Source organism: Pelobates fuscus, chromosome 12 (genome assembly GCF_036172605.1).
Source record: "Pelobates fuscus isolate aPelFus1 chromosome 12, aPelFus1.pri, whole genome shotgun sequence".
Classification (NCBI taxonomy): Eukaryota; Metazoa; Chordata; class Amphibia; order Anura; family Pelobatidae; genus Pelobates; species Pelobates fuscus.
The window spans coordinates 136,154,661-136,179,832 of NC_086328.1; the positions used below are offsets into that span (position 1 = coordinate 136,154,661).

General features: G+C 40.5%; 1 protein-coding gene across 1 annotated transcript in view; it reads right to left on the reverse strand.

Annotated features, from left to right (window-relative positions):
* Positions 1 to 18,183: 18,183 nt before the first annotated feature.
* LOC134578721 (SITS-binding protein-like) overlaps positions 18,184 to 25,172 on the reverse strand; it is a 50,492-nt gene continuing 43,503 nt past the window's right edge. Inside the window, exons 8-10 of the mRNA XM_063437722.1 lie at positions 22,883 to 23,004; positions 21,506 to 21,685; positions 18,184 to 18,701 (exon numbers count right to left, since the gene is read on the reverse strand). Coding sequence (XP_063293792.1) covers positions 18,525 to 18,701; positions 21,506 to 21,685; positions 22,883 to 23,004 — 479 coding nt within the window. The 3' untranslated portion in view covers positions 18,184 to 18,524. The remainder of the gene's footprint in view (positions 18,702 to 21,505; positions 21,686 to 22,882; positions 23,005 to 25,172) is intronic.

The window sequence follows — 25,172 nt, forward strand, 5'->3', positions numbered from 1 at the left end:
AGTGATTCCTTTTCCTTTTACTGTTGAGTCAAAAGAAGGCAAAACACCCCAATTTTAATGATTTCCAATTATGCCACTAAAAAAAGGGAAAACATTACTTCTTGGCTCCATCATGGCAACTGTCTATTACAATGTTTACATTATTATATTGATAAGCAATGCACTAAAAGTGATCACTAGTGACATTATTAATATGTGGCACATTTATTTTACATTAGAATATTAACACAAGTTTACTTTTAGAATACAGAGTTTATTTTTCCCTTTTTGAGAAAATGAGGGGGAGTATGTAGTTCCATATACATACGAGTCTGGAATGCATGGCCATCTTTATTTTACCCAGATGTGAAACGCACGGAAGTGCATCATAGGAGTTCCGACGGATGCTCAGAATCACCGGTGGGAAAATAAATAAAAGAAAAGTGAGGACTGCTGGCACAAACGGATAACCAACGAATTCAGAGGATATAAGGAAGGACGCCCACCAATGAATACCTAGGGAGTAGCCCTATATAAAGAAAACTGTGGGGATGGGTTTTTAGGCTCTGATTTATTTGATATTTGTTTTAAGCATTATTTGGGTCCCTGATGATGTTCTCAAGGGGAACGAAACGCGTAGGACGACCATATCTTTTTAATAATTGCTAATCATTATTTTTATATAATAAACATCCCTTTTTTTACGGAAGAATTCTCTGGTTAATCATTTTTGGTACCAGTCCGGAGGGTTGTCCGAGGGAAGAACTCAGCCCACTACAATCAAGGGTGACACCCTTAAGGTATCTAAATCAAGTTTACCTGTGAGTGCAACTGATAACTTGCGTTAAGTGATTATTGGACAATATGCTATTATTTGTTTTAATGGTCAATCAGCAAGAACCCTACATTTTCTGTAAACACATATCTGATGAGAGCGGTTACCATCTGGGAGGTAACCTTGGGAGGCTGTGTCCTATAAGTTAAGTTGTATTATTTTATTTCACTGATGTCAGGTGGAATTATCACATTTTGTATTTATTTGTATAGTGCAGTCATATTCCCTCCGAGTCACCTTTGTTCTAAAGAAACCAAATACCGTTTTTCTAGCCTTTCTTCATAACTAATGTTTTCCATCCCCATTATTATTTTGAATCTTGCCTCTTCACTTTTTCTTGTTCTGCAATATCCTTCTTTAAAACTGACAATTGCACTGCAAATTCAAAGTGGGTCTTACCACTGATAAAGAGGCAAAAGTATATTTTGATCATGGGGATCACGACAGCACCTTACTAGCTTTTGCTATGGCAGACAGACATTGCATACTGTTGTGTAGTTTGTGGTCTATAATTGTTCGAAGTCCTTTTCATCTGATGTTATCTTAAACTCAACTGCATTTAATGTATAAGTGGCTGGTACGTACATTTATCTCTATTGAATCTCATCTGTCACTTGCCTACCAAGTCCCCCAGTTTATCTAAACCCGCTCTAGAAATGTTGTATCGCATTCAGACTGTATTGTCTTACCTAGTTTTGTGTTATCTGCAAACACTTTCAAAACCATTTATAAACAGATTAAAGAGACATGGACCCAGGATAGGACCCTGAGGCACTCATTTACAACTTTTATCCAATTTGAACATTTTCCATTTACAACTACTCTCTGCGTTTTATCTTTAAAGGGACACTCCACTGCCCAAATAAAAAATAAATATTCGTAAAATACCACAAATGAAAACATGCATGTATTTAATTATGATTTTTTTCACTGGGGGTACATCTAAAAATACAGGTGATACTCGAAAAATTAGAACATCGTGCAAAAGTTAATTTATTTCAGTAATGCAACGTAAAAGGGGAAACTAATATATGAGATAGACGCATTACATGCAAAGCAAGATAGTTCAAGCCGTGATTTGTCATTGGTGCGATGATTATGGCTTACAGCTCTTGAAAACCCCAAATACACAATCTCAGTAAATTAGAATATTGTGAAAAGGCTCAAAGTGTCCCACTCTAATCAGCTAAGTAAGCCGTAACACCTGCAAAGGATTTCTGAGCCTTTAAATGGTCTCTCAGTCTGGTTCAGTAGGAATCACAATCATGGGGAAGACTGCTGACCTGACAGTTGTGCAGAAAACCATCATTGACACCCTCCATAAGGAGGGAAAGCCTCAAAAGGTAATTGCAAAGGAAGTTGGATGTTCCCAAAGTGCTGTATCAAAGCACATTACTAAAAAGTTATGTGGAAGGGAAAAGTGTGGAAGAAAAAGGTGCACAAGCAGCAGGGATGACCGCAGCCTGGAGAGGATTGACCCAGAGTCTGGAGGAAGAATGGAGAGGCACACACTACAAGATGCTTGAAGTCCAGTGTGAAGTTTCCACAGTCTGTGTTGATTTGGGGAGCCATGTCATCTGCTGGTGTTGGTCCACTGTGCTTCATTAAGTCCAGGGTCAACGCAGCCGTCTACCAGGAGATTTTGGAGCACTTCAGGCTTCCTTCCACAGATGAGCTTTATGGGGATGCTGACTTATTTTTCCAGCAGGACTTGGCACCTGCCCACACTGCCAAAAGCACCAAAGCCTGGTTCAATGACCGTGGGATAACTGTGCTTGATTGGCCAGCAAACTCGCCTGACCTGATCCCCATAGAGAATCTATGGCTGGGGCATTGCCAAGAGAAAGATGAGAGACATGAGACCGAACAATGCAGAAGAGCTGAAGGCCGCTATTGAAGCATTCTGGTCTTCCATAACACCTCAGCAGTGCCACAGGCTGATTGCTTCCATGCCACGCCACATTGAGGCAGTAATTGCTCAAAAGGGGCCCAAACCAAGTACTGAGTCCATATGCATGCTTATACTTTTCAGAGGTCCGATATTGTTCTATGTACACTCCTTGTTTTATTGATTGCATGTAATATTCTAATTTACTGAGATTGTGGATTTGGGGTTTTCATGAGCTGTAAGCCATAATCATCGCACTTATGACAAATCACGGCTTGAACTATCTTGCTTGGCATGTAATGCGTCTATCTCATATATTAGTTTCCCCTTTTACGTTGCATTACTGAAAAACTTTTGCACGATATTCTAATTTTTCGAGTATCACCTGTAGCTTGCAAAAGTTACACAAAAGTTACAGCCCTCCCCTTCTAACCCCGCCCAGGCTTTCTGTGTCTGTCCAATCACAGAGTTCCCAATGCAACTCAATGAGAAGTCTTTATAAGGCAGGTGCTCTGGGCAATTACTGCCTCAAGTTTATCTCTACAGAGCCAAACAAACCAGGAAGTAACAAGACCGTCTGTCTGATTGACAGCCTGGGGGGTGGAAAAAGATCAATTTATATTCAAATCTGCACTTTTTGTAAAATCTGCAATTTTTCATCTAAACCAACTGAGTTCAAATTTAATAGTAACCTTTTGTGTGGAACTGTATCTAATGCTTAGAATGTCCTATTCTTTATTCTGTACAAAAGATTAGATCAATATAACTGAAATAGGAGTCAATGAGTTAAATAAATAAAATACTTATAAAAATAGGCACGTGTTATTTATTTTTATGGCTGGAACAGGAGAATGAAATGTAACAGGATTCTGTTAGAATAACATGTTTCAAAATGTTTGGAAACTCCTGAAAAGTGAAAGCATTTATTGCCGAACGAAAATACGTTGCTTCAACTTTACATTTCTATAAATACACTCGGCTACACCCTGGAATGGAAATGTGATAATGTGAAAGTCTGCAAGCTAGCAAATATCTCCAAATCACTTGGTTCAAAAGGCAAGTCAACATTTAGGGCTCGGGAGAGTTCTATGCATTTTAAATATACAGTGATGAATAATTTCGACAGATACTTTCAGAGCAGAAATAAAACACTTCACTCCGACAGGTTGTATTCTGGCTTGAGGTATTTCCGACTGTCAGTAAACTCGAAGGGAAGTAAGTTTAGGTCTTTAAGATACCAGCGGCATGGCAACAGACCAATAACAAGAGGCCGTTGAATGGTGGACAACACGCGTGGAATGGGGAATCCACTAAAACCTTTGCCTGGTGCTAACTTTAGGCTATCCTGTGGTTTGCTGGTATGTTGCCATAGAGCATAAATGTGAACTACTAGGCAAAGATATCTCGTTCTTAAGAAGCTCTCGTCTTACTTTAACTGACTCTACTTAATACTTTTTTTTTTTTAAAACACAGGGCTATTTAAAGAAACAAATGTCCATAAATATTAGTTCCAAGCGGAAATTTCAGTCCAGCAGTTGTCCACGTTATGTCCAACATAAGAATAAGATCACCATGCAAATCAGATCTGAATAAACTTCTTCTGAGACCAAATTATTCCTTGTGGGATGCTTCCAGTAAAGGGATGAAAAAGAGATACAACTAAGCACCCTTAGAAATATCTGCGTGTGTGGCCCTGTTACCATAAATGCAACAACACAGCAAATATTTCAATAAAATAGGTCTGCTGACAGTCTAATCCTTTCTGATACCAAATAAACTAAAGGTAAAAGAAAAACTCGTCACACCCTGTGATCACTGCAGATTTTTTAAAATCTTAATTTAAAATAAAATGTTCCGTGTATTATAATCTATGTGTATTCATTTGTAATGCTAACCTAATAATGTGGGTTGAAGCTATTGTTGCCTTTTTTATCTCCAATTTATCAGCATTGCTAAGAGATTGAAATTCATGCATTGACAGCTGCATTGGAAGAGAAATCCTATCAATCCCAGTGAGTTGTCAAAAATAAAATATACACTTTAACATATTACAAATATATTAAAATGAATCCTCCGTAACAACTTAAATGCACATTATAGTCACCAGATTACTAAATCACAATCAAGTGGACTGGGTGCAGTATCCCTGTCCTTTTAATCGCGGCAATATAAAACGTTGCAGAATTTTTAGAAACCGTAATGTTTACATCGCAGGGTTAAGTCCATTGATTCAGTGCTTTCCTTTAGGAACATTTGAATGTCATCAGAGAAGAGATCTCTAATATCTCTCCTAACCCTACCAATATTTCACCTTGACCCTAACTCCCCATCAAACTACCGCCCTATCTCGCTTCTATTGTTTTCCTCCAAGATTCTCAAGAGAGTTGTGTACGCCAGATTGACCAACTTCATTGACTCCAACTCTCTGCTCAACCCACTTCAGGGTTTGTCACTCTGTCAAAACGCCCCTGACCGAAGTGTCCAATGATTTAATTGCTGCTAAATCCAGTGGTTGCTATACTCTTCTAATTCTCCTTGACCTTTTTGCTGATTTCTACACGGTTGATCATCAACAACTTCTCATCCTCAATAATCTAGGTCTACAAGACTCTGCTCTTTCCTGATTCTCCTCCTACCTCTCCCAGCGCTATTTCAGTGTTTAATTTTAGCTCTTCCTCTCATCAGCTCTTTTCTCTTTGACTCCAAAGTCTTCTTTACCACTCATATCCAGTCACTCGCCAAATTCTCAGTGGTTTTGCGTGTTCTCAGCTCATGTTTCTGTCCGCCCGCACCTCCCATGCCTCTGCTCTCTGTCAGTCATTACACTGGCTTCCTGTAAGATTTAGGGTCCAATTTAAAAGTCTTGAGCTTGCTTAAAAATCCCTTCACAATACTGCTCCTACCTATTCTCACTAATACACAAGTATGTCCCGACCAGGCTCTATGCTCTACAGAAAATCTGCACCTATCCTCTGTTCGTACTCCCACCTCTGATGATCACCTTCAATACTTATCCAGAGCTGTGTCATCCCTATGGAACTCCCTTCCCTGCTTTGTTAGACTCTCATCCAGTCTCAGTTCCTTCAGAAAAAACATTAAAACCTCACTTCTTTAGGAAAGCATATCAATTATACAGTTAATATCTTCCTCTCCTGCAACTGTCATAAACTAACCCTTCATTGTAAACTTTTCTAATAACCTACTTTTTCCCATACATGAAATACATTCCCCCCCTTAAGTTTTGTGTCACTATACCCCACTCCCTCTAGAATATAAGCTTGTTTGAGCATGACCCTCTACACCCTCTGTCCCTGTGCTTCCAACTTGTCTTGTTGCAGATACTTGTCATGGGGACTGAAGCTCTGGATGTGGGGATCTTTTGCCCCGTATCTCTACAGTTGGTGGAGGGGGCAACTGCTTTTCAAAGAGCATGAACAGCATGCTGTTCATGGATACAGAGGACGGATATGTCATGACATCTCCACCTCTCTGCTAATGTGGGGTTCATCAAGTTTTACCTTGGGCTGAAGCTGCAGGTGTTTCAAGACGCTAGCAACGCCCCTGTGGGAGACATCCCCACTGCACCTCCACCCATTGTACAGCGCTGTGGAAGTAGTTGGCGCTTAATAATTAATAATAATAATGTGCGCACTTTAGTCGCCACGTATGCACATTAGGTTTCTAAATGCTCATCTATTAGGAGCATTAGATTAGACCACGCCATAGTAGGCCATGTCCCCTCCATAATGTTGTGGGAGGCGGAGAGGTGCGCAGTACTGAAGGATCCTCGGAGCTGGAAAAAGGTAAGTAAAACGTTTTCTTTTTTCAAATATGTTAATGCAAATGGGGAGAGGGGGGTATTTGAATAAGAATAGGTCAAGGGACACTTTAGCTGTAAAAATACAGATTTGTATTATTGACTCAATAATGTTCCTTTAAGTGCATTTGATAGGTTTGGTTTAATATTCATAATGTGTTTTTCTCCACATTCAAATCTCTTTAGTTTTTCTAGAAATGAAAACAATTTAAAGTTTTCTGCAGCATGACCCTGCCCCCTTAGCCTCGGCCTATCTTTTCGCAAACAAACTTCCTTATTAGATGTACTCTGAGTACATACTCAGCCAATAAGAGATCAGTGTGACATCACTTCACCAGCACTGTCATTCACTTCCTTCTTTCTATCTGCCCCCTCTACTCTTAGCTTGGCTTTCAAACACTATACAGATAATAACTGGGCAGTGGTTAGCTGTGGTTGAAGACTCAAGTCAGTGTCTTAGCTCATACTGAACTAGTATTGGTTGAGATACACTGCTTACATTCCAATCAGCAAGACATTCTGTGAAATACGAAGGTATTGCTAAGGGGGTGGAGTTTTGCTGCAGAAAACTGCACAATATTTTTATTTTTATTTTTAAGCAAAACTAAAGAGTTTTCAACTAGAAATAAATAACATGAATATAAGGCCAAAAATATTCAAATCAACATAATGTATGTTGGTGTCCAGAATGTTCCTTTAATAAACACACAATTTCCACTCATTCTCACGATATGTTAATTATAAAAACCTTTGTATAATAATAACAAAATGTGACCTATACACATTTGGCATTCATGTCTACAGCCGGCCTAGGAAGGAATGATATCACTGTCTCTAGCTCAGTCAAAAAGAGGGTTGTGCATAGACCCATACAGTGTTCGAGTGTAAAACTCTCTACTGTAGTGGACCACTAGACTAAGCACACATGCTGTTGCTTTTAATCAGGAGAGGACTTTTAAGCAACCTGTATATATTTATGGACCCCTTGTGGCTGGTAGGTTATGGACCTAAACTGGGTGGTCAAACTAGGGAGTAGAACTTCCAGAACTATTGTGTTCAGAAAAGGGGGCACTGCCCAGGAGAACAACTACCCATGTAACTCATGCAGTATCAAATATATTTCCAGGTATGTCTTTGACATCATGTATCAGGGGTGTCACATATAATGACCTGGAGAACTATTTCCACGTTGCTGAGGTATTTAAGTAGATTTTACACAGCTATTGTAGAACAGTGCTCTACACGTAAACATTAACTTGTTACCACAAGTTGAACCCAGGAAAATGTAGTGGTGTCCATAACGTGGCTAAACACAGAACAAGATTCGGACAAGGAAGTCAAAGCTTATAATTTGTAAACAAGAAACAGGTCAGTGCTGATGACCCAGTTTCATAGTTGATAATCTGGAGAAAAGTCAGATCTGGTGGTACTAGGTCACTGTGAATAAAACAGAACAACCAAGAATCAGTTAGTCAACGTGAAACCCACCGAATTCTGTAAATTTATAGTGGAAGTTAATAGTGGATCTTAGATTCTTTTAAAAATAGAGTTTAAGGGATACACCTGAGAACAATTAAAAGCTCCTCCGCTGATGACAAATCAAGGAACATCAAGTATCTCTTCTTCAGCTTTTATTCTCTACAAAAAGGGACATGTCTAGGGTTAGCAGATGTATGGCGGCCTTTTTCAGAACATTGATTTGATGCTTAGTGGTTATGACTAACCAGTTTAGACATTCTTATAATACCAGCATTATTGTAATGTCGGAAAAAAAGAATGTTTTGATTATCTGTTTCCAAAATGAAGAAACAAATTATTGAAACAAAGATACAAAGATCCATTTTATTCCAAATACTGTATTATTCTTCAAAGTAAAATAACAAATGTAGTCATGACGAATTCATTATTAATATGCACTTACATACTGAGCTGCATTGACGGGAAGATTACTGCTTTGTAAATATGGAAAATATTTATCCCGTTGACCCTCAGAAACTGTACTAAAACTACAGCACAGTCGATCAAATACAGATTTTGCCAGCACATGCCTATAACAGATGTTAAATAACAGGCCATTTTTATAAGTGTGATTATCAACATAACAGGCTACTTCGTTGGTATACAGGACCTAGTCTTATCAAAGTACATTTAGCTATTATTATAAAATAATTTTTAAAGTGACAACCTATGATGCAGTGCTACACAATAGACAGACACACTATGTAAGTACTTTGAGGCATTACAAGTGTAGACAAACTTGAAACAACAGTGAGAAGTGGCAATAGAACAACAATAACATTATGTGCAGTAGCAATCAAACACTTGGTCATCATGGTCTCTGATTATACCCCATAACCTCGTTCTACTGTGATCAAGACAGGGCTAACAGAACTTTAAGTCAGATGAAAGTTAATGTAGAATATAAATGTGGAATTACATTATGTTAAGTGCCTTCAAGTGCCTTCTCTTAAGTCTGTAGAGCTCTTATGAACTCAGACTAAGCCATTAGTTAAATGGCCAAAATAGGTTAAGATTCAAAACTCTGAGATATGAAAAAAAGGTAAATGACTTTGGAAAAATATTCAACACTTCTTGATGTTTTTCAGGATTAGCGTGAAAAGAAGTAATATGGCTAATAAATAGATGGGTCGTGAGAGGCAGGAGTAGTAGGGCTAATACACAGATGGGTCGTGAGAGGCAGGAGTAGTAGGCCTAATACATAGCTGGGTCATGAGAGGCAGGAGTAGTAGGGCTAATACATAGATGGGTCATGAGAGGCAGGAGTAGAAGGGCTAATAAATAGATGGGTCGTGAGAGGCAGGAGTAGTAGGCCTAATACATAGCTGGGTCGTGAGAGGCAGGAGTAGTAGGGCTATACATAGATGGGTCGTGAGAGGCAGGAGTAGTAGGGCTAATACACAGATGGGTCATGAGAGGCAGGAGTAGTAGGGCTAATACATAGATGGGTCGTGAGAGGCAGGAGTAGTAGGGCTAATACATAAATGGGTCGTGAGAGGCAGGAGTAGTAGGGCTAATACACAGATGGGTCATGAGAGGCAGGAGTAGTAGGGCTAATAAATAGATGGGTCATGAGAGGCAGGAGTAGTAGGGCTAATACATAGATGGGTCGTGAGAGGCAGGAGTAGTAGGGCTAATACATAGATGGGTCGTGAGAGGCAGGAGTAGTAGGGCTAATACATAGATGGGTCGTGAGAGGCAGGAGTAGTAGGGCTAATACACAGATGGGTCGTGAGAGGCAGGAGTAGTAGGGCTAATACATAGATGGGTCGTGAGAGGCAGGAGAAGTAGGGCTAATACATAGATGGGTCGTGAGAGGCAGGAGTAGTAGGGCTAATACACAGATGGGTCGTGAGAGGCAGGAGTAGTAGGGCTAATAAATAGATGGGTCATGAGAGGCAGGAGTAGTAGGGCTAATAAATAGATGGGTCGTGAGAGGAAGGAGTAGTAGGGCTAATACATAGATGGGTCGTGAGAGGCAGGAGTAGTAGGGCTAATACATAGATGGGTCGTGAGAGGCAGGAGTAGTAGGGCTAATGCATAGATGGGTCGTGAGGGGCAGGAGTAGTAGGCCTAATACATAGCTGGGTCGTGAGAGGCAGGAGTAGTAGGGCTAATACATAGATGGGTCGTGAGAGGCAGGAGTAGTAGGGCTAATACATAGATGGGTCGTGAGAGGCAGGAGTAGTAGGGCTAATACATAGATGGGTTGTGAGAGGCAGGAGTAGTAGGGCTAATAAATAGATGGGTCGTGAGAGGCAGGAGTAGTAGGGCTAATAAATAGATGGGTCATGAGAGGCAGGAGTAGTAGGGCTAATACACAGATGGTTCATGAGAGGCATGAGTAGTAGGGCTAATACATAGATGGGTTATAAGAGGCATGAGTAGTAGGGCTAATACATAGATGGGTCATGAGAGGCAGGAGTAGTAGGGCTAATAAATAGATGGGTCATGAGAGGCAGGAGTAGTAGGGCTAATACATAGATGGGTCATAAGAGGCATGAGTAGTAGGGCTAATACATAGATGGGTCATGAGAGGCAGGAGTAATAGGGCTAATAAATAGATGGGTCATGAGAGGCAGGAGTAGTAGGGCTAATACATAGATGGGTCATGAGAGGCACGAGAAGTAGGGCTAATACATAGATGGGTCGTGAGAGGCAGGAGTAGTAGGGCTAATACACAGATGGGTCATGAGAGGCAGGAGTAGTAGGGCTAATACATAGATGGGTCGTGAGAGGCAGGAGAAGTAGGGCTAATACATAGATGGGTCATGAGAGGCAGGAGTAGTAGGGCTAATACACAGATGGGTCGTGAGAGGCAGGAGTAGTAGGGCTAATAAATAGATGGGTCATGAGAGGCAGGAGTAGTAGGGCCAATAAATAGATGGGTCGTGAGAGGAAGGAGTAGTAGGGCTAATACATAGATGGGTCGTGAGAGGCAGGAGTAGTAGGGCTAATACATAGATGGGTCGTGAGATGCAGGAGTAGTAGGGCTAATACATAGATGGGTCGTGAGAGGCAGGAGTAGTAGGGCTAATAAATAGATGGGTCGTGAGAGGCAGGAGTAGCAGGGCTAATAAATAGATGGGTCATGAGAGGCAGGAGTAGTAGGGCTAATACACAGATGGTTCATGAGAGGCATGAGTAGTAGGGCTAATACATAGATGGGTCATAAGAGGCATGAGTAGTAGGGCTAATACATAGATGGGTCATGAGAGGCAGGAGTTGTAGGGCTAATAAATAGATGGGTCATGATTGGCATGAGTAGTAGGGCTAATACATAGATGGGTCATAAGAGGAATGAGTAGTAGGGCTAATACATAGATGGGTCATGAGAGGCAGGAGTAGTAGGGCTAATAAATAGATGGGTCATGAGAGGCAGGAGTAGTAGGGCTAATACATAGATGGGTCATGAGAGGCACGAGTAGTAGGGCTAATAAATAGATGGGTCATGAGAGGCAGGAGTAGTAGGGCTAATAAATAGATGGGTCATGAGAGGCACGAGTAGTAGGGCTAATAAATAGATGGGTCATGAGAGGCAGGAGTAGTAGGGCTAATACATAGATGGGTCGTGAGAGGCAGGAGTAGTAGGGCTAATACATAGATGGGTCGTGAGAGGCAGGAGTAGTAGGGCTAATAAATAGATGGGTCGTGAGAGGCAGGAGCAGTAGGGCTAATAAATAGATGGGTCATGAGAGGCAGGAGTAGTAGGGCTAATACACAGATGGATCATGAGAGGCATGAGTAGTAGGGCTAATACATAGATGGGTCATGAGAGGCATGAGTAGTAGGGCTAATACATAGATGGGTCATAAGAGGCATGAGTAGTAGGGCTAATACATAGATGGGTCATGAGAGGCAGGAGTAGTAGGGCTAATAAATAGATGGGTCATGAGAGGCAGGAGTAGTAGGGCTAATACATAGATGGGTCATGAGAGGCACGAGTAGTAGGGCTAATAAATAGAAGGGTCATGAGAGGCAGGAGTAGTAGGGCTAATAAATAGATGGGTCATGAGAGGCAGGAGTAGTAGGGCTAATACATAGATGGGTCATGAGAGGCATGAGTAGTAGGGCTAATACATAGATGGGTCGTGAGAGGCAGGAGTAGTAGGGCTAATACATAGATGGGTCATGAGAGGCAGGAGTAGTAGGGCTAATACATAGATGGGTCATGAGAGGCAGGAGTAGTAGGGCTAATAAATAGATGGGTCATGAGAGGCAGGAGTAGTAGGGTTAATACATAGATGGGTCGTGAGAGGCAGGAGTAGTAGGGCTAATACATAGATGGGTCATGAGAGGCAGGAGTAGTAGGGCTAATACATAGATGCGTCATGAGAGGCAGGAGTAGTAGGGCTAATACATAGATGGGTCATGAGAGGCAAGAGTAGTAGGGCTAATACATAGATGGGTCGTGAGAGGCAGGAGTAGTAGGGCTAATCCATAGATGGGTCGTGAGAGGCAGGAGTAGTAGGGCTAATACATAGATGGGTCATGAGAGGCAGGAGTAGTAGGGCTAATACATAGATGGGTCATGAGAGGCAGGAGTAATAGGGCTAATAAATAGATGGGTCATGAGAGGCAGGAGTAGTAGGGCTAATACATAGATGGGTCATGAGAGGCACGAGAAGTAGGGCTAATACATAGATGGGTCGTGAGAGGCAGGAGTAGTAGGGCTAATACATAGATGGGTCGTGAGAGGCAGGAGTAGTAGGGCTAATACATAGATGGGTCGTGAGAGGCAGGAGTAGTAGGGCTAATACACAGATGGGTCATGAGAGGCAGGAGTAGTAGGGCTAATACATAGATGGGTCGTGAGAGGCAGGAGAAGTAGGGCTAATACATAGATGGGTCGTGAGAGGCAGGAGTAGTAGGGCTAATACACAGATGGGTCGTGAGAGGCAGGAGTAGTAGGGCTAATAAATAGATGGGTCATGAGAGGCAGGAGTAGTAGGGCTAATAAATAGATGGGTCGTGAGAGGAAGGAGTAGTAGGGCTAATACATAGATGGGTCGTGAGAGGCAGGAGTAGTAGGGCTAATACATAGATGGGTCGTGAGAGGCAGGAGTAGTAGGGCTAATGCATAGATGGGTCGTGAGGGGCAGGAGTAGTAGGCCTAATACATAGCTGGGTCGTGAGAGGCAGGAGTAGTAGGGCTAATACATAGATGGGTCGTGAGAGGCAGGAGTAGTAGGGCTAATACATAGATGGGTCGTGAGAGGCAGGAGTAGTAGGGCTAATACATAGATGGGTTGTGAGAGGCAGGAGTAGTAGGGCTAATAAATAGATGGGTCGTGAGAGGCAGGAGTAGTAGGGCTAATAAATAGATGGGTCATGAGAGGCAGGAGTAGTAGGGCTAATACACAGATGGTTCATGAGAGGCATGAGTAGTAGGGCTAATACATAGATGGGTTATAAGAGGCATGAGTAGTAGGGCTAATACATAGATGGGTCATGAGAGGCAGGAGTAGTAGGGCTAATAAATAGATGGGTCATGAGAGGCAGGAGTAGTAGGGCTAATACATAGATGGGTCATAAGAGGCATGAGTAGTAGGGCTAATACATAGATGGGTCATGAGAGGCAGGAGTAATAGGGCTAATAAATAGATGGGTCATGAGAGGCAGGAGTAGTAGGGCTAATACATAGATGGGTCATGAGAGGCACGAGAAGTAGGGCTAATACATAGATGGGTCGTGAGAGGCAGGAGTAGTAGGGCTAATACACAGATGGGTCATGAGAGGCAGGAGTAGTAGGGCTAATACACAGATGGGTCATGAGAGGCAGGAGTAGTAGGCCTAATACATAGATGGGTCATGAGAGGCAGGAGTAGTAGGGCTAATACATAGATGGGTTGTGAGAGGCAGGAGTAGTAGGGCTAATACATAGATGGGTCGTGAGAGGCAGGAGTAGTAGGGCTAATACATTGATGGGTCGTGAGAGGCAGGAGTAGTAGGGCTAATACATAGATGGGTCATGAGAGGCAGGAGTAGTAGGGCTAATACATAGATGGGTCGTGAGAGGCAGGAGTAGTAGGGCTAATACATAGATGGGTCGTGAGAGGCAGGAGTAGTAGGGCTAATACATAGATGGGTCATGAGAGGCAGTAGTAGTAGGGCTAATACATAGATGGGTCGTGAGAGGCAGGAGTAGTAGGGCTAATACATAGATGGGTCATGAGAGGCAGGAGTAGTAGGGCTAATACATAGATGGGTCATGAGAGGCAGGAGTAGTAGGGCTAATACATAGATGGGTCGTGAGAGGCAGGAGTAGTAGGGCTAATACATAGATGGGTCATGAGAGGCAGGAGTAGTAGGGCTAATACATAGATGGGTCATGAGAGGCAGGAGTAGTAGGGCTAATACATAGATGGGTCATGAGAGGCAGGAGTAGTAGGGCTAATACACAGATGGGTCGTGAGAGGCAGGAGTAGTAGGGCTAATACACAGATGGGTCATTAGAGGCAGGAGTAGTAGGGCTAATACATAGATGGGTCGTGAGAGGCAGGAGTAGTAGGGTTAATACATAGATGGGTCGTGAGAGGCAGGAGTAGTAGGGCTAATACACAGATGGGTCATGAGAGGCAGGAGTAGTAGGTCTAATACATAGATGGGTCATGAGAGGCAGGAGTAGTAGGGCTAATACACAGATGGGTCATTAGAGGCAGGAGTAGTAGGGCTAATACATAGATGGGTCATGAGAGGCAGGAGTAGTAGGGCTAATACATAGATGGGTCGTGAGAGGCAGGAGTAGTAGGGCTAATACACAGATGGGTCGTGAGAGGCAGGAATAGTAGGGCTAATACATAGATGGGTCATGAGAGGCAGGAGTAGTAGGGCTAATACACAGATGGGTCGTGAGAGGCAGGAGTAGTAGGGCTAATACACAGATGGGTCATTAGAGGCAGGAGTAGTAGGGCTAATACATAGATGGGTCGTGAGAGGCAGGAGTAGTAGGGTTAATACATAGATGGGTCGTGAGAGGCAGGAGTAGTAGGGCTAATACACAGATGGGTCATGAGAGGCAGGAGTAGTAGGGCTAATACATAGATGGGTCATGAGAGGCAGGAGTAGTAGGGCTAATACATAGATGGGTCATGAGAGGCAGGAGTAGTAGGGCTAATACATAGATGGGTCGTGAGAGGCAGGAGTAATAGGGCTAATACACAGATGGGTCATGAGAGGCAGGAGTAGTAGGGCTAATAAATAGATGGGTCGTGAGAGGCAGGAGTAGTAGGGCTAATACATAGATGGGTCGTGAGAGGCAGGAGTAGTAGGGCTAATACACAGATGGGTCATGAGAGGCAGGAGTAGTAGGGATAATAAATAGATGGGTCGTGAGAGGCAGGAGTAGTAGGCCTAATACATAGATGGGTCGTGAGAGGCAGGAGTAGTAGGGCTAATACATAGATGGTTCATGAGAGGCAGGAGTAGTAGGGCTAATACATAGATGGGTCGTGAGAGGCAGGAGTAGTAGGCCTAATACATAGATGGGTTGTGAGAGGCAGGAGTAGTAGGGCTAATACACAGATGGGTCATGAGAGGCAGGAGTAGTAGGGCTAATACACAGATGGGTCATGAGAGGCAGGAGTAGTAGGGCTAATACATAGCTGGGTCGTGAGAGGCAGGAGTAGTAGGGCTAATACATAGATGGGTCATGAGAGGCATTGTGAAATGCAGAATAATATAGACATCATTTCGATAACAGACATGGCAGTTGAAACGTGATACATAGCTAGCAGACAAATATAACAGACAGACGTTTTCAGTACAGATTGCTGTCACCAAAATTAAAATATGAAAAAAGTCACAGACATATTAAGGATACAATTTCTATAGCTTTGTTAAAATTCCATTTCTTTTCAGACAAGTTCTGATTTAATAGCTATTAAGCAGAAATACAATTTTACCAGTTAAATAAAAATGGTTAAATACCCCATTATGAGTGTTATAAATGGAATTCTCAGCAATGCAGCCTAATTACAATAATATCTATAGGTCAGTATCTACAGGTCAGTATCTATAGGTCCGTATAATTCCCATATGTAGCAGTAAGGTTACATTAAACTCTTGTACTATACAGGTGTTTGCCAGGTGAAATAACATCTAATATTTAAGCTATGTTCCGTAACAATATATTTTAGACCATTCCTCTCTCCCATAGATTGCTAGCATATATTAATGTGATTCCTAACTTGCTTATAGTTTAGAAGGAGGGGAATGGTGTCCATCTGCTATTTTAAGTCCCTTCACACTGAGGTATAGGGAAACAATGAGGGTTTGGTAGAGAAACTCATGTAACGTCTGTCATAGCTTCAGTTCTGGACCAAAAAGGAAGGCAAGTGAGATTCCATGCACTAAATTTAATCCAGCAATTAAAAATGAAAGAAAATATCGGTATACACAATTCTGGTACTGAAACGATTAATCAGAATCATATAAAAATGTATTACCATGCTTCATTCACATGAAAGTGTGAGTGTGAGTGTAAACGATACAACAAACATAAACGGCAAAACAAACACACAAAAAGCATTATTCAGCTGCCCTCGTATTGTAGCTCAAATAAATTACTAGTCCGTCATACAAATGTGGACATAATAAAACAAAAACAAAAAATAAAAACAATGAAGGAATCAACAAACTGATTTTTATTTCATTCATATTCCCTGGATTATTTGGTTAGAGAGTCCAATATACACCATGCAGCTGGTCCTTACCTCCTGTTTGACCCTTGAATTTATATGTTTCTTCAAAATGTTTATACATATTTAGTAACTGAGCCATAAACCAAGAAACAGGGGTAGTTATATACCATGTAGTTTATTGTTTCAAGCATGATCCTGATAAAAGAGATCGTACCATCTATGATATATCTATTACATCATAAGTATCATTTCAAAAATCTATTCAGTAGTTAGATAAAAACAAAGAATGTATGCTTTAATGATCGATATGATATTTCGTAAGGTGACAGGGTCATCTAAAAGGTAACAGTTAGAACCACACATATTTCAGGGACAAATATTTGAAGGATTTTGATATATTTTTAATTAATATCGAATGTACAATGTGAGATTTCTTACAATAATGCAATGTAGTCCTGATTTTTTTTCTGAGGTCATCGCCCTACGCTCAGAGCCTGGATTCAATTCTCAGTCACCGCTTAGAATGCATCTGACACGTGACAATATAATCTTTCCGAGTAAATATAACTATGACATCAGAACAAGTATCGAAGGAACAATGGAGGAGACCAATCAAAGTGTTCTGTTCTAAAAAGTCTTCCAAAGTACTAAAACTGAGGCAATCACATTTACAATTATTTATATAGTGTCAACATATTGTTAATATTTATTATTTTATTATGTATATAGCACCAGCAAATTCCGTAGCGCTGTACAATGGGTGGACTAACAGACATGTAATTGTAACCAGATAAATGGGCGCACAGGAACAGAGAGGTGGAGAGCCCTGCTCAATGAGCTTACATTCTAGAGGGAGTGGGGTATAGTGACACAAAGGGTAAAAGTAGGGGTAACGAAGTAGGTTGTTAGAAAAGTATTTACTGAGAACTTGAGTTATTTTTGACAGTTGCAGGAGAGGAGTCATGGGGAGAGGTGGGGAATGAAAACCCGCTAACAGTCAAGCATATTCTGCAGTGCTGTACAATAAGCCAATGAGACAAACATTACATCCGAACAAAAAGCATATGACATACGGAAACAGTGAAGCTCACAATCTAAAGGGATAAGGGACAAATACACAAGTTCATAGACATCTCTAAAGAATTGTGTTATTTGGGTGATTTTTTGAAGGACTGCAGAGACAGAGAAAATCGGATGTCCCTTGGGTTGGCACTTACAGCCTGAAGAAGTCCTACAGGCGAGAGTCTAGGGTCGGGTGCGAGAACGGGACAGTAACAGGTTATCGGTAACCAGTAGAACCAGCAAGCACATTCCGTTAGTAACCCTCTGCTTTTTACATGTTTGCACCACTTTTTAGAACAGAATACGTTGATAAATCTATGTGTCCCATCAAAGTTACCTCCAGTGACGAGTAAACTGTGTGCTTAGTCAACATAAGACTTTATGGAATGGATATTCATTTCATTTAAAAAAAAATCTAAAAATAAACAAACAGACGCTGAGCTGTTTTAAATCACTTTGTTAATAGAGAGAGGTAGATATTGCAAGTAATTTACTAAGACTTTTTTTGCAACACATAATAGTGGATATTGGTCTGAGCTTTTAATATCACAGCACACCGTTATTCAGTAAGAGAAGATGACACCGTGGTGGCAAAGGTAAATGAGTCAAAATCTGGACATAGACAAAAATAATAATAATAATGTAACGAAAGATAATTAAAAATAAAAGCATATGATCCTTGGAGTGCGTAGAAAAGTGCAGTCATCTCTAAATAAGAGACACTTCTATAGTAATTTTCTTCTCAGAAGTGATATTTGTAAGTCTTATCAATAAGAGTTCTGACTATGTGGTTTTCCTGATAAAAACTGGAATCTCCAGCAAACTGCAATAATAGCGTTTCAGAATGGTACCGCCGTCAAACACCTGGGAGGTCTTTGTGTCCACCCATTGATAGCCATTTCCTGGAAGAAAAATGTCTCGTTGAACCTCGCCTTGCTCTGTAATGGGTGCGATCAGCATCTGAGGGGAAGGAGAATTATCTCATCAATGATCTCAGTTCTAGTACTCTTTATCTACCAATATATCGCATGAGTTAACATTGACCAAATCCAAAGGATATTCACTAACATTAAACATGCAAAGTGAATTTAAATTTAAGGACAAAGTAGTTGAACTGGAAACACACTGTGATTCCCCCGAAAATAAGACCCAGTTTTATATAAATATTTGTTTCCCCCGAAAAAACGCACTAGGGCTTATTTTTTGGCAGTGTCCTATTTCGGGGAAAAACGTTAGCAAGCATGTGCTAGAAAGTAGGTCTACGTTCAGTATGAAATCCCGTAAATCTATGTTCAGGGAAAATTCCCCAAACATAGCGAACTTGAGACTAGCAACTAGAGTTTATTGTCAGGGTAGGGCTTATATTACAAGCATCACCTGAAAATAAACTGGAGTTATTTTCGGGGTAGGGCTTATATTACAAGCATTCCCTGAAAATAAACTGGGGTTATTTACGGGGATGTCTTATTTTTGTGGAAAAATTGTACCTGACTTGGCTTTTTACGAGTTCAGCTATTTTGTTCTTAAAATTTAAATTAACATAGGATTCTTGGCAAGAATCACTTCAGTGAATAACCCTGGTAATTTCTTCCTGCCTCCTGAAATATGGCAAGTCTTCCATCACTAAACGGAGAGGGGTTACATTGGTGATTGCCACTTCAAATAGCAGTTGCTTCTTTAGAATGTATTGATTCTGTGCTATTGGAACATATAAGTCCTTAAAATTAAAGGAATGTTTTTAAGGGGAGATTAAAGAAACTCTAGTTTTTACTGTAACTTTAACTTAAATTAAAAAAAAAAATATTAGACTATAAAAGGTAAGTAAGCTAAACCTTGCCCAGGGCTTGGTAATTGAAAAGAGCCCCAAACTTTAGTTCCCATCTTGGGAAGTAGGAAGGATGATCTGAGTACTTACCTGCCTGGCTTTTGCGTTTTGCCACCTCAACCCCCTTATTTTGTGATTGACCCCACAATGATGTCACCTGGGTATATTATCATCCCTGCCCTCTTAAAGGACCATGATAGCATTGGGAATACAAATGTCACCATCCCTAATCGTTTCCTAGACCCCCCTCCCCATGCAATAAAAATTTAATGGCATAAAGGTATGCTCACCTTTTCCAGTGCCAGTGCTCCATCAGTGCTGCTTATGTCTCCTCCGTGATGGTCCAATCCAATGCTTCTCATAGAGGAGGGTTGGGGCTAACAAACGCTCATGCGCGGCGAGCGCTAAACGCATTCAAACCTCCCCATAGGAAAACATGGAATCAATGACTTCCTATGGGGCCTCCACATCACATGACCTAGTGTTCCTGGGTCAGTGCAGTGGAAGTGCTTCCAGTGACTGTCATACTTAACTCCACCAAGTAAACATTGCAGTTTCTGATAAACTGGGTGGAGGAGACAGGGACATGGCACCCAGACCATTTCATTGAGATTAAGTGATCTGTGCGACTATCATGTACCTTTAAAAGCCACATTTAGCATGGGAGACCCCATGGGCACCCTTAATGGAATAGATACACCATTCAAGAAAATGCGGGCAAGTTAGATTTATTTATGGTTAATTTTTATGAAAGTTGTGGAGGTGGTAAAGCAGAGAGATGGGCAGACAATCGATGATAAAATAAAAAAGAGACCAAGGACGATGCACAGATACAATAACATGAGGGGGTGAAACTAAGGTGTCAACGAAGAGCTTCATTTCATTGAGTCTCCTTGAGGTAGAGCAAAATGTTATTAACCACAACCGACAAACAAGATGTATTATCTCTCCAGGATCCTTATTTTGTGGATAGATTGACCAATTAATGTTATCCGATAGCAGATTGCTCTGGGAATATCCTATTCTTATTTTTTTTATTTTTTTTTAGCAAATACAGATGTATTCAAATTTTATTTTCCAAAGGAAACAATGACTAATTGGCTTCAACTTCAAAACAGAACCTTTCACCTTTTACATTTATATAGAAGCTTTGATCAGTTAGTGCAGATTTGTGCAATAATCTATATTTTTCAATAATGTCTACATCAAATGAGGTATTTAATAAAATGCAAGCCATAGAACTGGCAAATTATTTAGAGCACATTTTATTTGAAGGAACATACACTGGGATGGTTTAACTCAACTAGGGTGCAAAGGACCACGCAATTATTTATTTAAAATTTTCCTCTTTGGGTAAAAATATGATTATTATATGTTCTGTTTTGTTTGTCTTTTTTACATTTTGCTGTAAAGCATCTCTGTCCCTTATAAGTATATTCTCATACGCTTTTATGTAGGTTTTGTGATATTTTCCTTAGTTTTGTGATATATTTTGGATATTCACACATGCGTGAGAGTTCACCTTGTGCATTACATGCCAGGAGCTGAAGCCAGAATTGTTAAACAATTCTTCTAGGTTACTACACATCATACTTGCATGCCACCCTAAGGGGGTCTTCAAATGGTTTATACAAGACGCATGGAGTGATAAGCTGATCTGCCAAACCTTCTTGACTTTGGTTACACTCTGGTTCTTTCTGAATTGATTTTATGGCCTCACGGGGTGAATAAAAGTGGTTGTGGTTTTAAGATATTTTTGGCAATCCTAGTGTGTTTCATTGCTTTACTTAACACAGTAGTTAAGTAGGAAAGTCCTCCCCATTGAAACATTAGGCTTATTTGCTCTCAAGCACTTTTTTTTATATATATATTTTGAGCATAAGGTTGAGCAAAGAATCCTATATTCTATATTTAACACGTTTATGTTTTTAATGCTTACCTCATCTCCTATTAGAAATTCATTGTCTATTGTGAATGCCCTTGGGTCATCTGGACTGAGCCACCAAATTGGTCTGTAGATAGGCATCCCAGAGCTGAGCCACTCCTCAGCATATTTCATCAGCAGGGGAACAACAAACTCTTGATGTTTCTGGATATATTGTCGTGTAAGATTTAAGACCTATTTCATAAAGAGAATAAATACATTTGTAATGGTTACAAAGAATCAGGGTGTTTTTCTGGTTCTGCTCAGTACTATAACGAGTATATCTTTTAAAAAATTAACAAACATAATAAAAGTATCAAAATGAAAACAGAAAACGTGATATTCATCCAAAAAAAGTAAATATAAGGACTGTGAACCATGTGTGCAGAGGAATGAGTATCTACTGTAACGTAAAATAAAATGGGCTATTCAACAAAAGATATTTTAGGCTGCAGAACATAAATGGCTGTATTCAGGGTGTAACTATGTGGATGACAATAAATGCTGGATCATTTTGGGAACCACGATAAAATCAAAACACGAAGACTACCACGATCCCCGTGACTCCAGGCCTTCAGGACAGCACCAACACTGTCAGGGCTTAACCCTATTCTTAATTCTTAAACACACGAGGAACAGATCTTCCTGATAAACAGATCAAATGATATCTGGTGTATTGAATGAAATGTAACAATGTAATGAAATAGAATATACCTGAATGAAAGTAATTACAGTTTATTACACTATAAATTCTTTCAGATTGATTTCATTGTTACATGGTTATCAGGGCTATCATTTTGGTGACCCTCGATGACTCCATCTCTAACTTGTTCCAGCGTGTTTGGTGAGGTTCTTGGAGCCATTTATGAGTCATCCACCAGTCTAGAGAAGGAAACATAGACAGACTTCTCCTTCTCTGTTTCATGATTAGATCAAATGAGTTAATGATTGAGCTCATCAGAGAATGATAACCTCTGAAGATCTCCTTCCCTGGCCCATAAGAACTGTCAGCCTAAAACAGAACCCCATAGAGGAACAGTTTGTTGCAAAATTGGAAGCGCTTCAGACTGGGTTTTTTGCCTTCTTTTGGATCAACAGCAAAAGCATATGTGAGGAAGGCTGAACTTGATGGACGCAAGTCTCTTTTCAGCTATGTAACTATGTAACATATTTAATGTACGCAATAAAATATGTGCTTTAGTTGTAGTATCATTCAATAAAATATGTTTCTTAATGCACATTATAAATTGACACTTATAAGTTAAGTCATGTTTTACTATTGTAAAATGAAGGGTATAAAATAGTTTGGAAGAGCATTAATCAACGCTAGATAAAAGGTACACTATCATCCAGTTACCTCTTGTCATCCTCAGTGAAAAGTATCTCACTCACCCAGTCATCACAGCAAACCCAAGGTGGAGTATTAAAGGACATGACAGGTAGGAACGTCATAATTTGCAGCCAACGTATAAATAACTCTTCATCTGTTAAAAATTCTCCCGATAATGTTCCTCCTTAAGATGAAAATATGCCATAAACGTTACAAAATGCTATACAGCTTGAAATGGTGAATGATACACATTTTATATGCATAGTTTTTTTAGAACTCTGGCAATTCAATAACATTCAAGTAGAGCTGTTGTTCCATTTCCCAATGGCTGAATATTGTTTTGAAAGAATCTTAAAAATTATAAAAACATATAGCCTTTATAATCAATAAAATGTGAGTAAACAGATTTGTAAAATGTATTAGATTGATTTTTGCACACTGCAATAACAGCCTGCAATGCCCTGTATAGTACAGATGCGTGGTTTGAACCTGGGAAATGTGTTTACTGTATGTGACATTAAAGGACCACTCTAGGCACCCAGACCACTTCAGCTTAATGAAGTGGTCTGGGTGCCAGGTCCAGCTAGGGTTAACCCATTTTTTTATAAACATAGCAGTTTCAGAGAAACTGCTATGTTTGTGAATGGGTTAAGCCTTCCCCCAAATCCTCTAGCGGCTGTCTCACTGACAGCGCTAGAGGCGCTTGCGTGATTCTCACTGTGAAAATCGCAGTGAGAGCACGCAAGTGTCCATAGGAAAGCATTGATAATGCTTTCCTATGCGACCGGCTGAATGCGCGCGCAGCTCTTGCCGCGCGTGCGCATTCAGCCGACTGGGCGGAACGGAGGAGGATTGGAGGCAGAGATCTCCCCGCCCAGCGCTGGAAAAAGGTACGTTTTACGCCTTTTCCCCTTTCCAGAGCCGGGCAGGAGGGGGACCCTGAGGGTGGGGGTACCCTCAGGGCACTATAGTGCCAAGAAAACGAGTATGTTTTCCTGGCACTAGAGTGGTCCTTTAAGCATATATGTGTCTGTAAGCACACGGGATCTCTTTGTTGCTTATGGCCTGTTTGAAAATACAGAATACACTTCTTAGTTAAACATTAGCGTTGTATTAAGTCAATATAATACATCAGTGTAGTAAGTATAGTGTGAGTGACTTATTTGGTTGGGTCGCCTTGACTTTACAATAGACCCTTGTAGACCCACACTTTGCCCAGGGACACGTCAAAGGGCAAAGTCATGGTTGCTTAAATAAACTCAGAAAAATCCATATTCCATGCTTTATTTCTCTCAAAATCCTAAACACATTTCAATGAAATAAAAATAAAGTCTCATTCCTAGAATACACAAACACCTACAAATTGCAGTGCCCCACTGGTACTTAGAATGCTACGTAATGGTGCACTCCACTACCCAAACACAAAATACATATAAAAACAAAACAAAAAAAACCCACAATTTAATAGATGTTCTCCCAAGGAAAACATGCATGCATTTAATACTGCTTGCAAAAGTTCCAGATGTGCTGTCTGCAGCCTTTGTATTCCCTCTATCCCAAACAATGAGATTCTATTCCTATATGCACTATCATGTGTCCCTTCTTTTTGCAATATGTGCTTGCAAACCTAAACCTACCAGCTTCATGAGAATCTTAAATGGTCATTCTAGACATTATGACCAATACAAGACGATACAGTGGTTAGACAGCAGACACCATGCCCCAGGTTTCAAACCATTTTAGAGCAGTTTGACACAAGCTAGAGATCCAAGAGGAATCTGATTCACAATAGCAATGTCAATTTTATTTAAATATTAAATACATTCATAGAATGATCATATCACTGGGTCAGTTAAGCGTGCCACGTAAAATCATTGGTTTAACAATGTTACCAAAGCATATTGTCATGTTTCAGAGATAGTAACACCTGCCATAGATGTGACTCCTGAATGCCTGCACCTGGGATATACCTGAGATCCAATCTGCTATGTGAGCAATGTGATTCAATTATAGAATTAGGACAGGGGGTCCAGCCTTGGAATTCCAGTTCCTGTTGGACTACAAATCACAGGATTATCTGTAAGCCAACAGCTGAGAAAGGTACCTTAACCGCTTGTAGATAAAAAACGGACTGTATTCTGAAGTAAATATCAATATACAGAGGGTCGTCTGATAGATTGAAGTGTAAATTGTAGTTACTTGTTGAATAGTTTTGCATGATAGCACCATATCATGTCTCAATGCAGGTGAAAAGAGGACAACAAGCCAACGCCATTAACAGAAATATCCATTGAGCTGTTTGCAATTTAATACTTTGCAGAAAATGAGGCTTTATTTTTGCTCTCTACATTA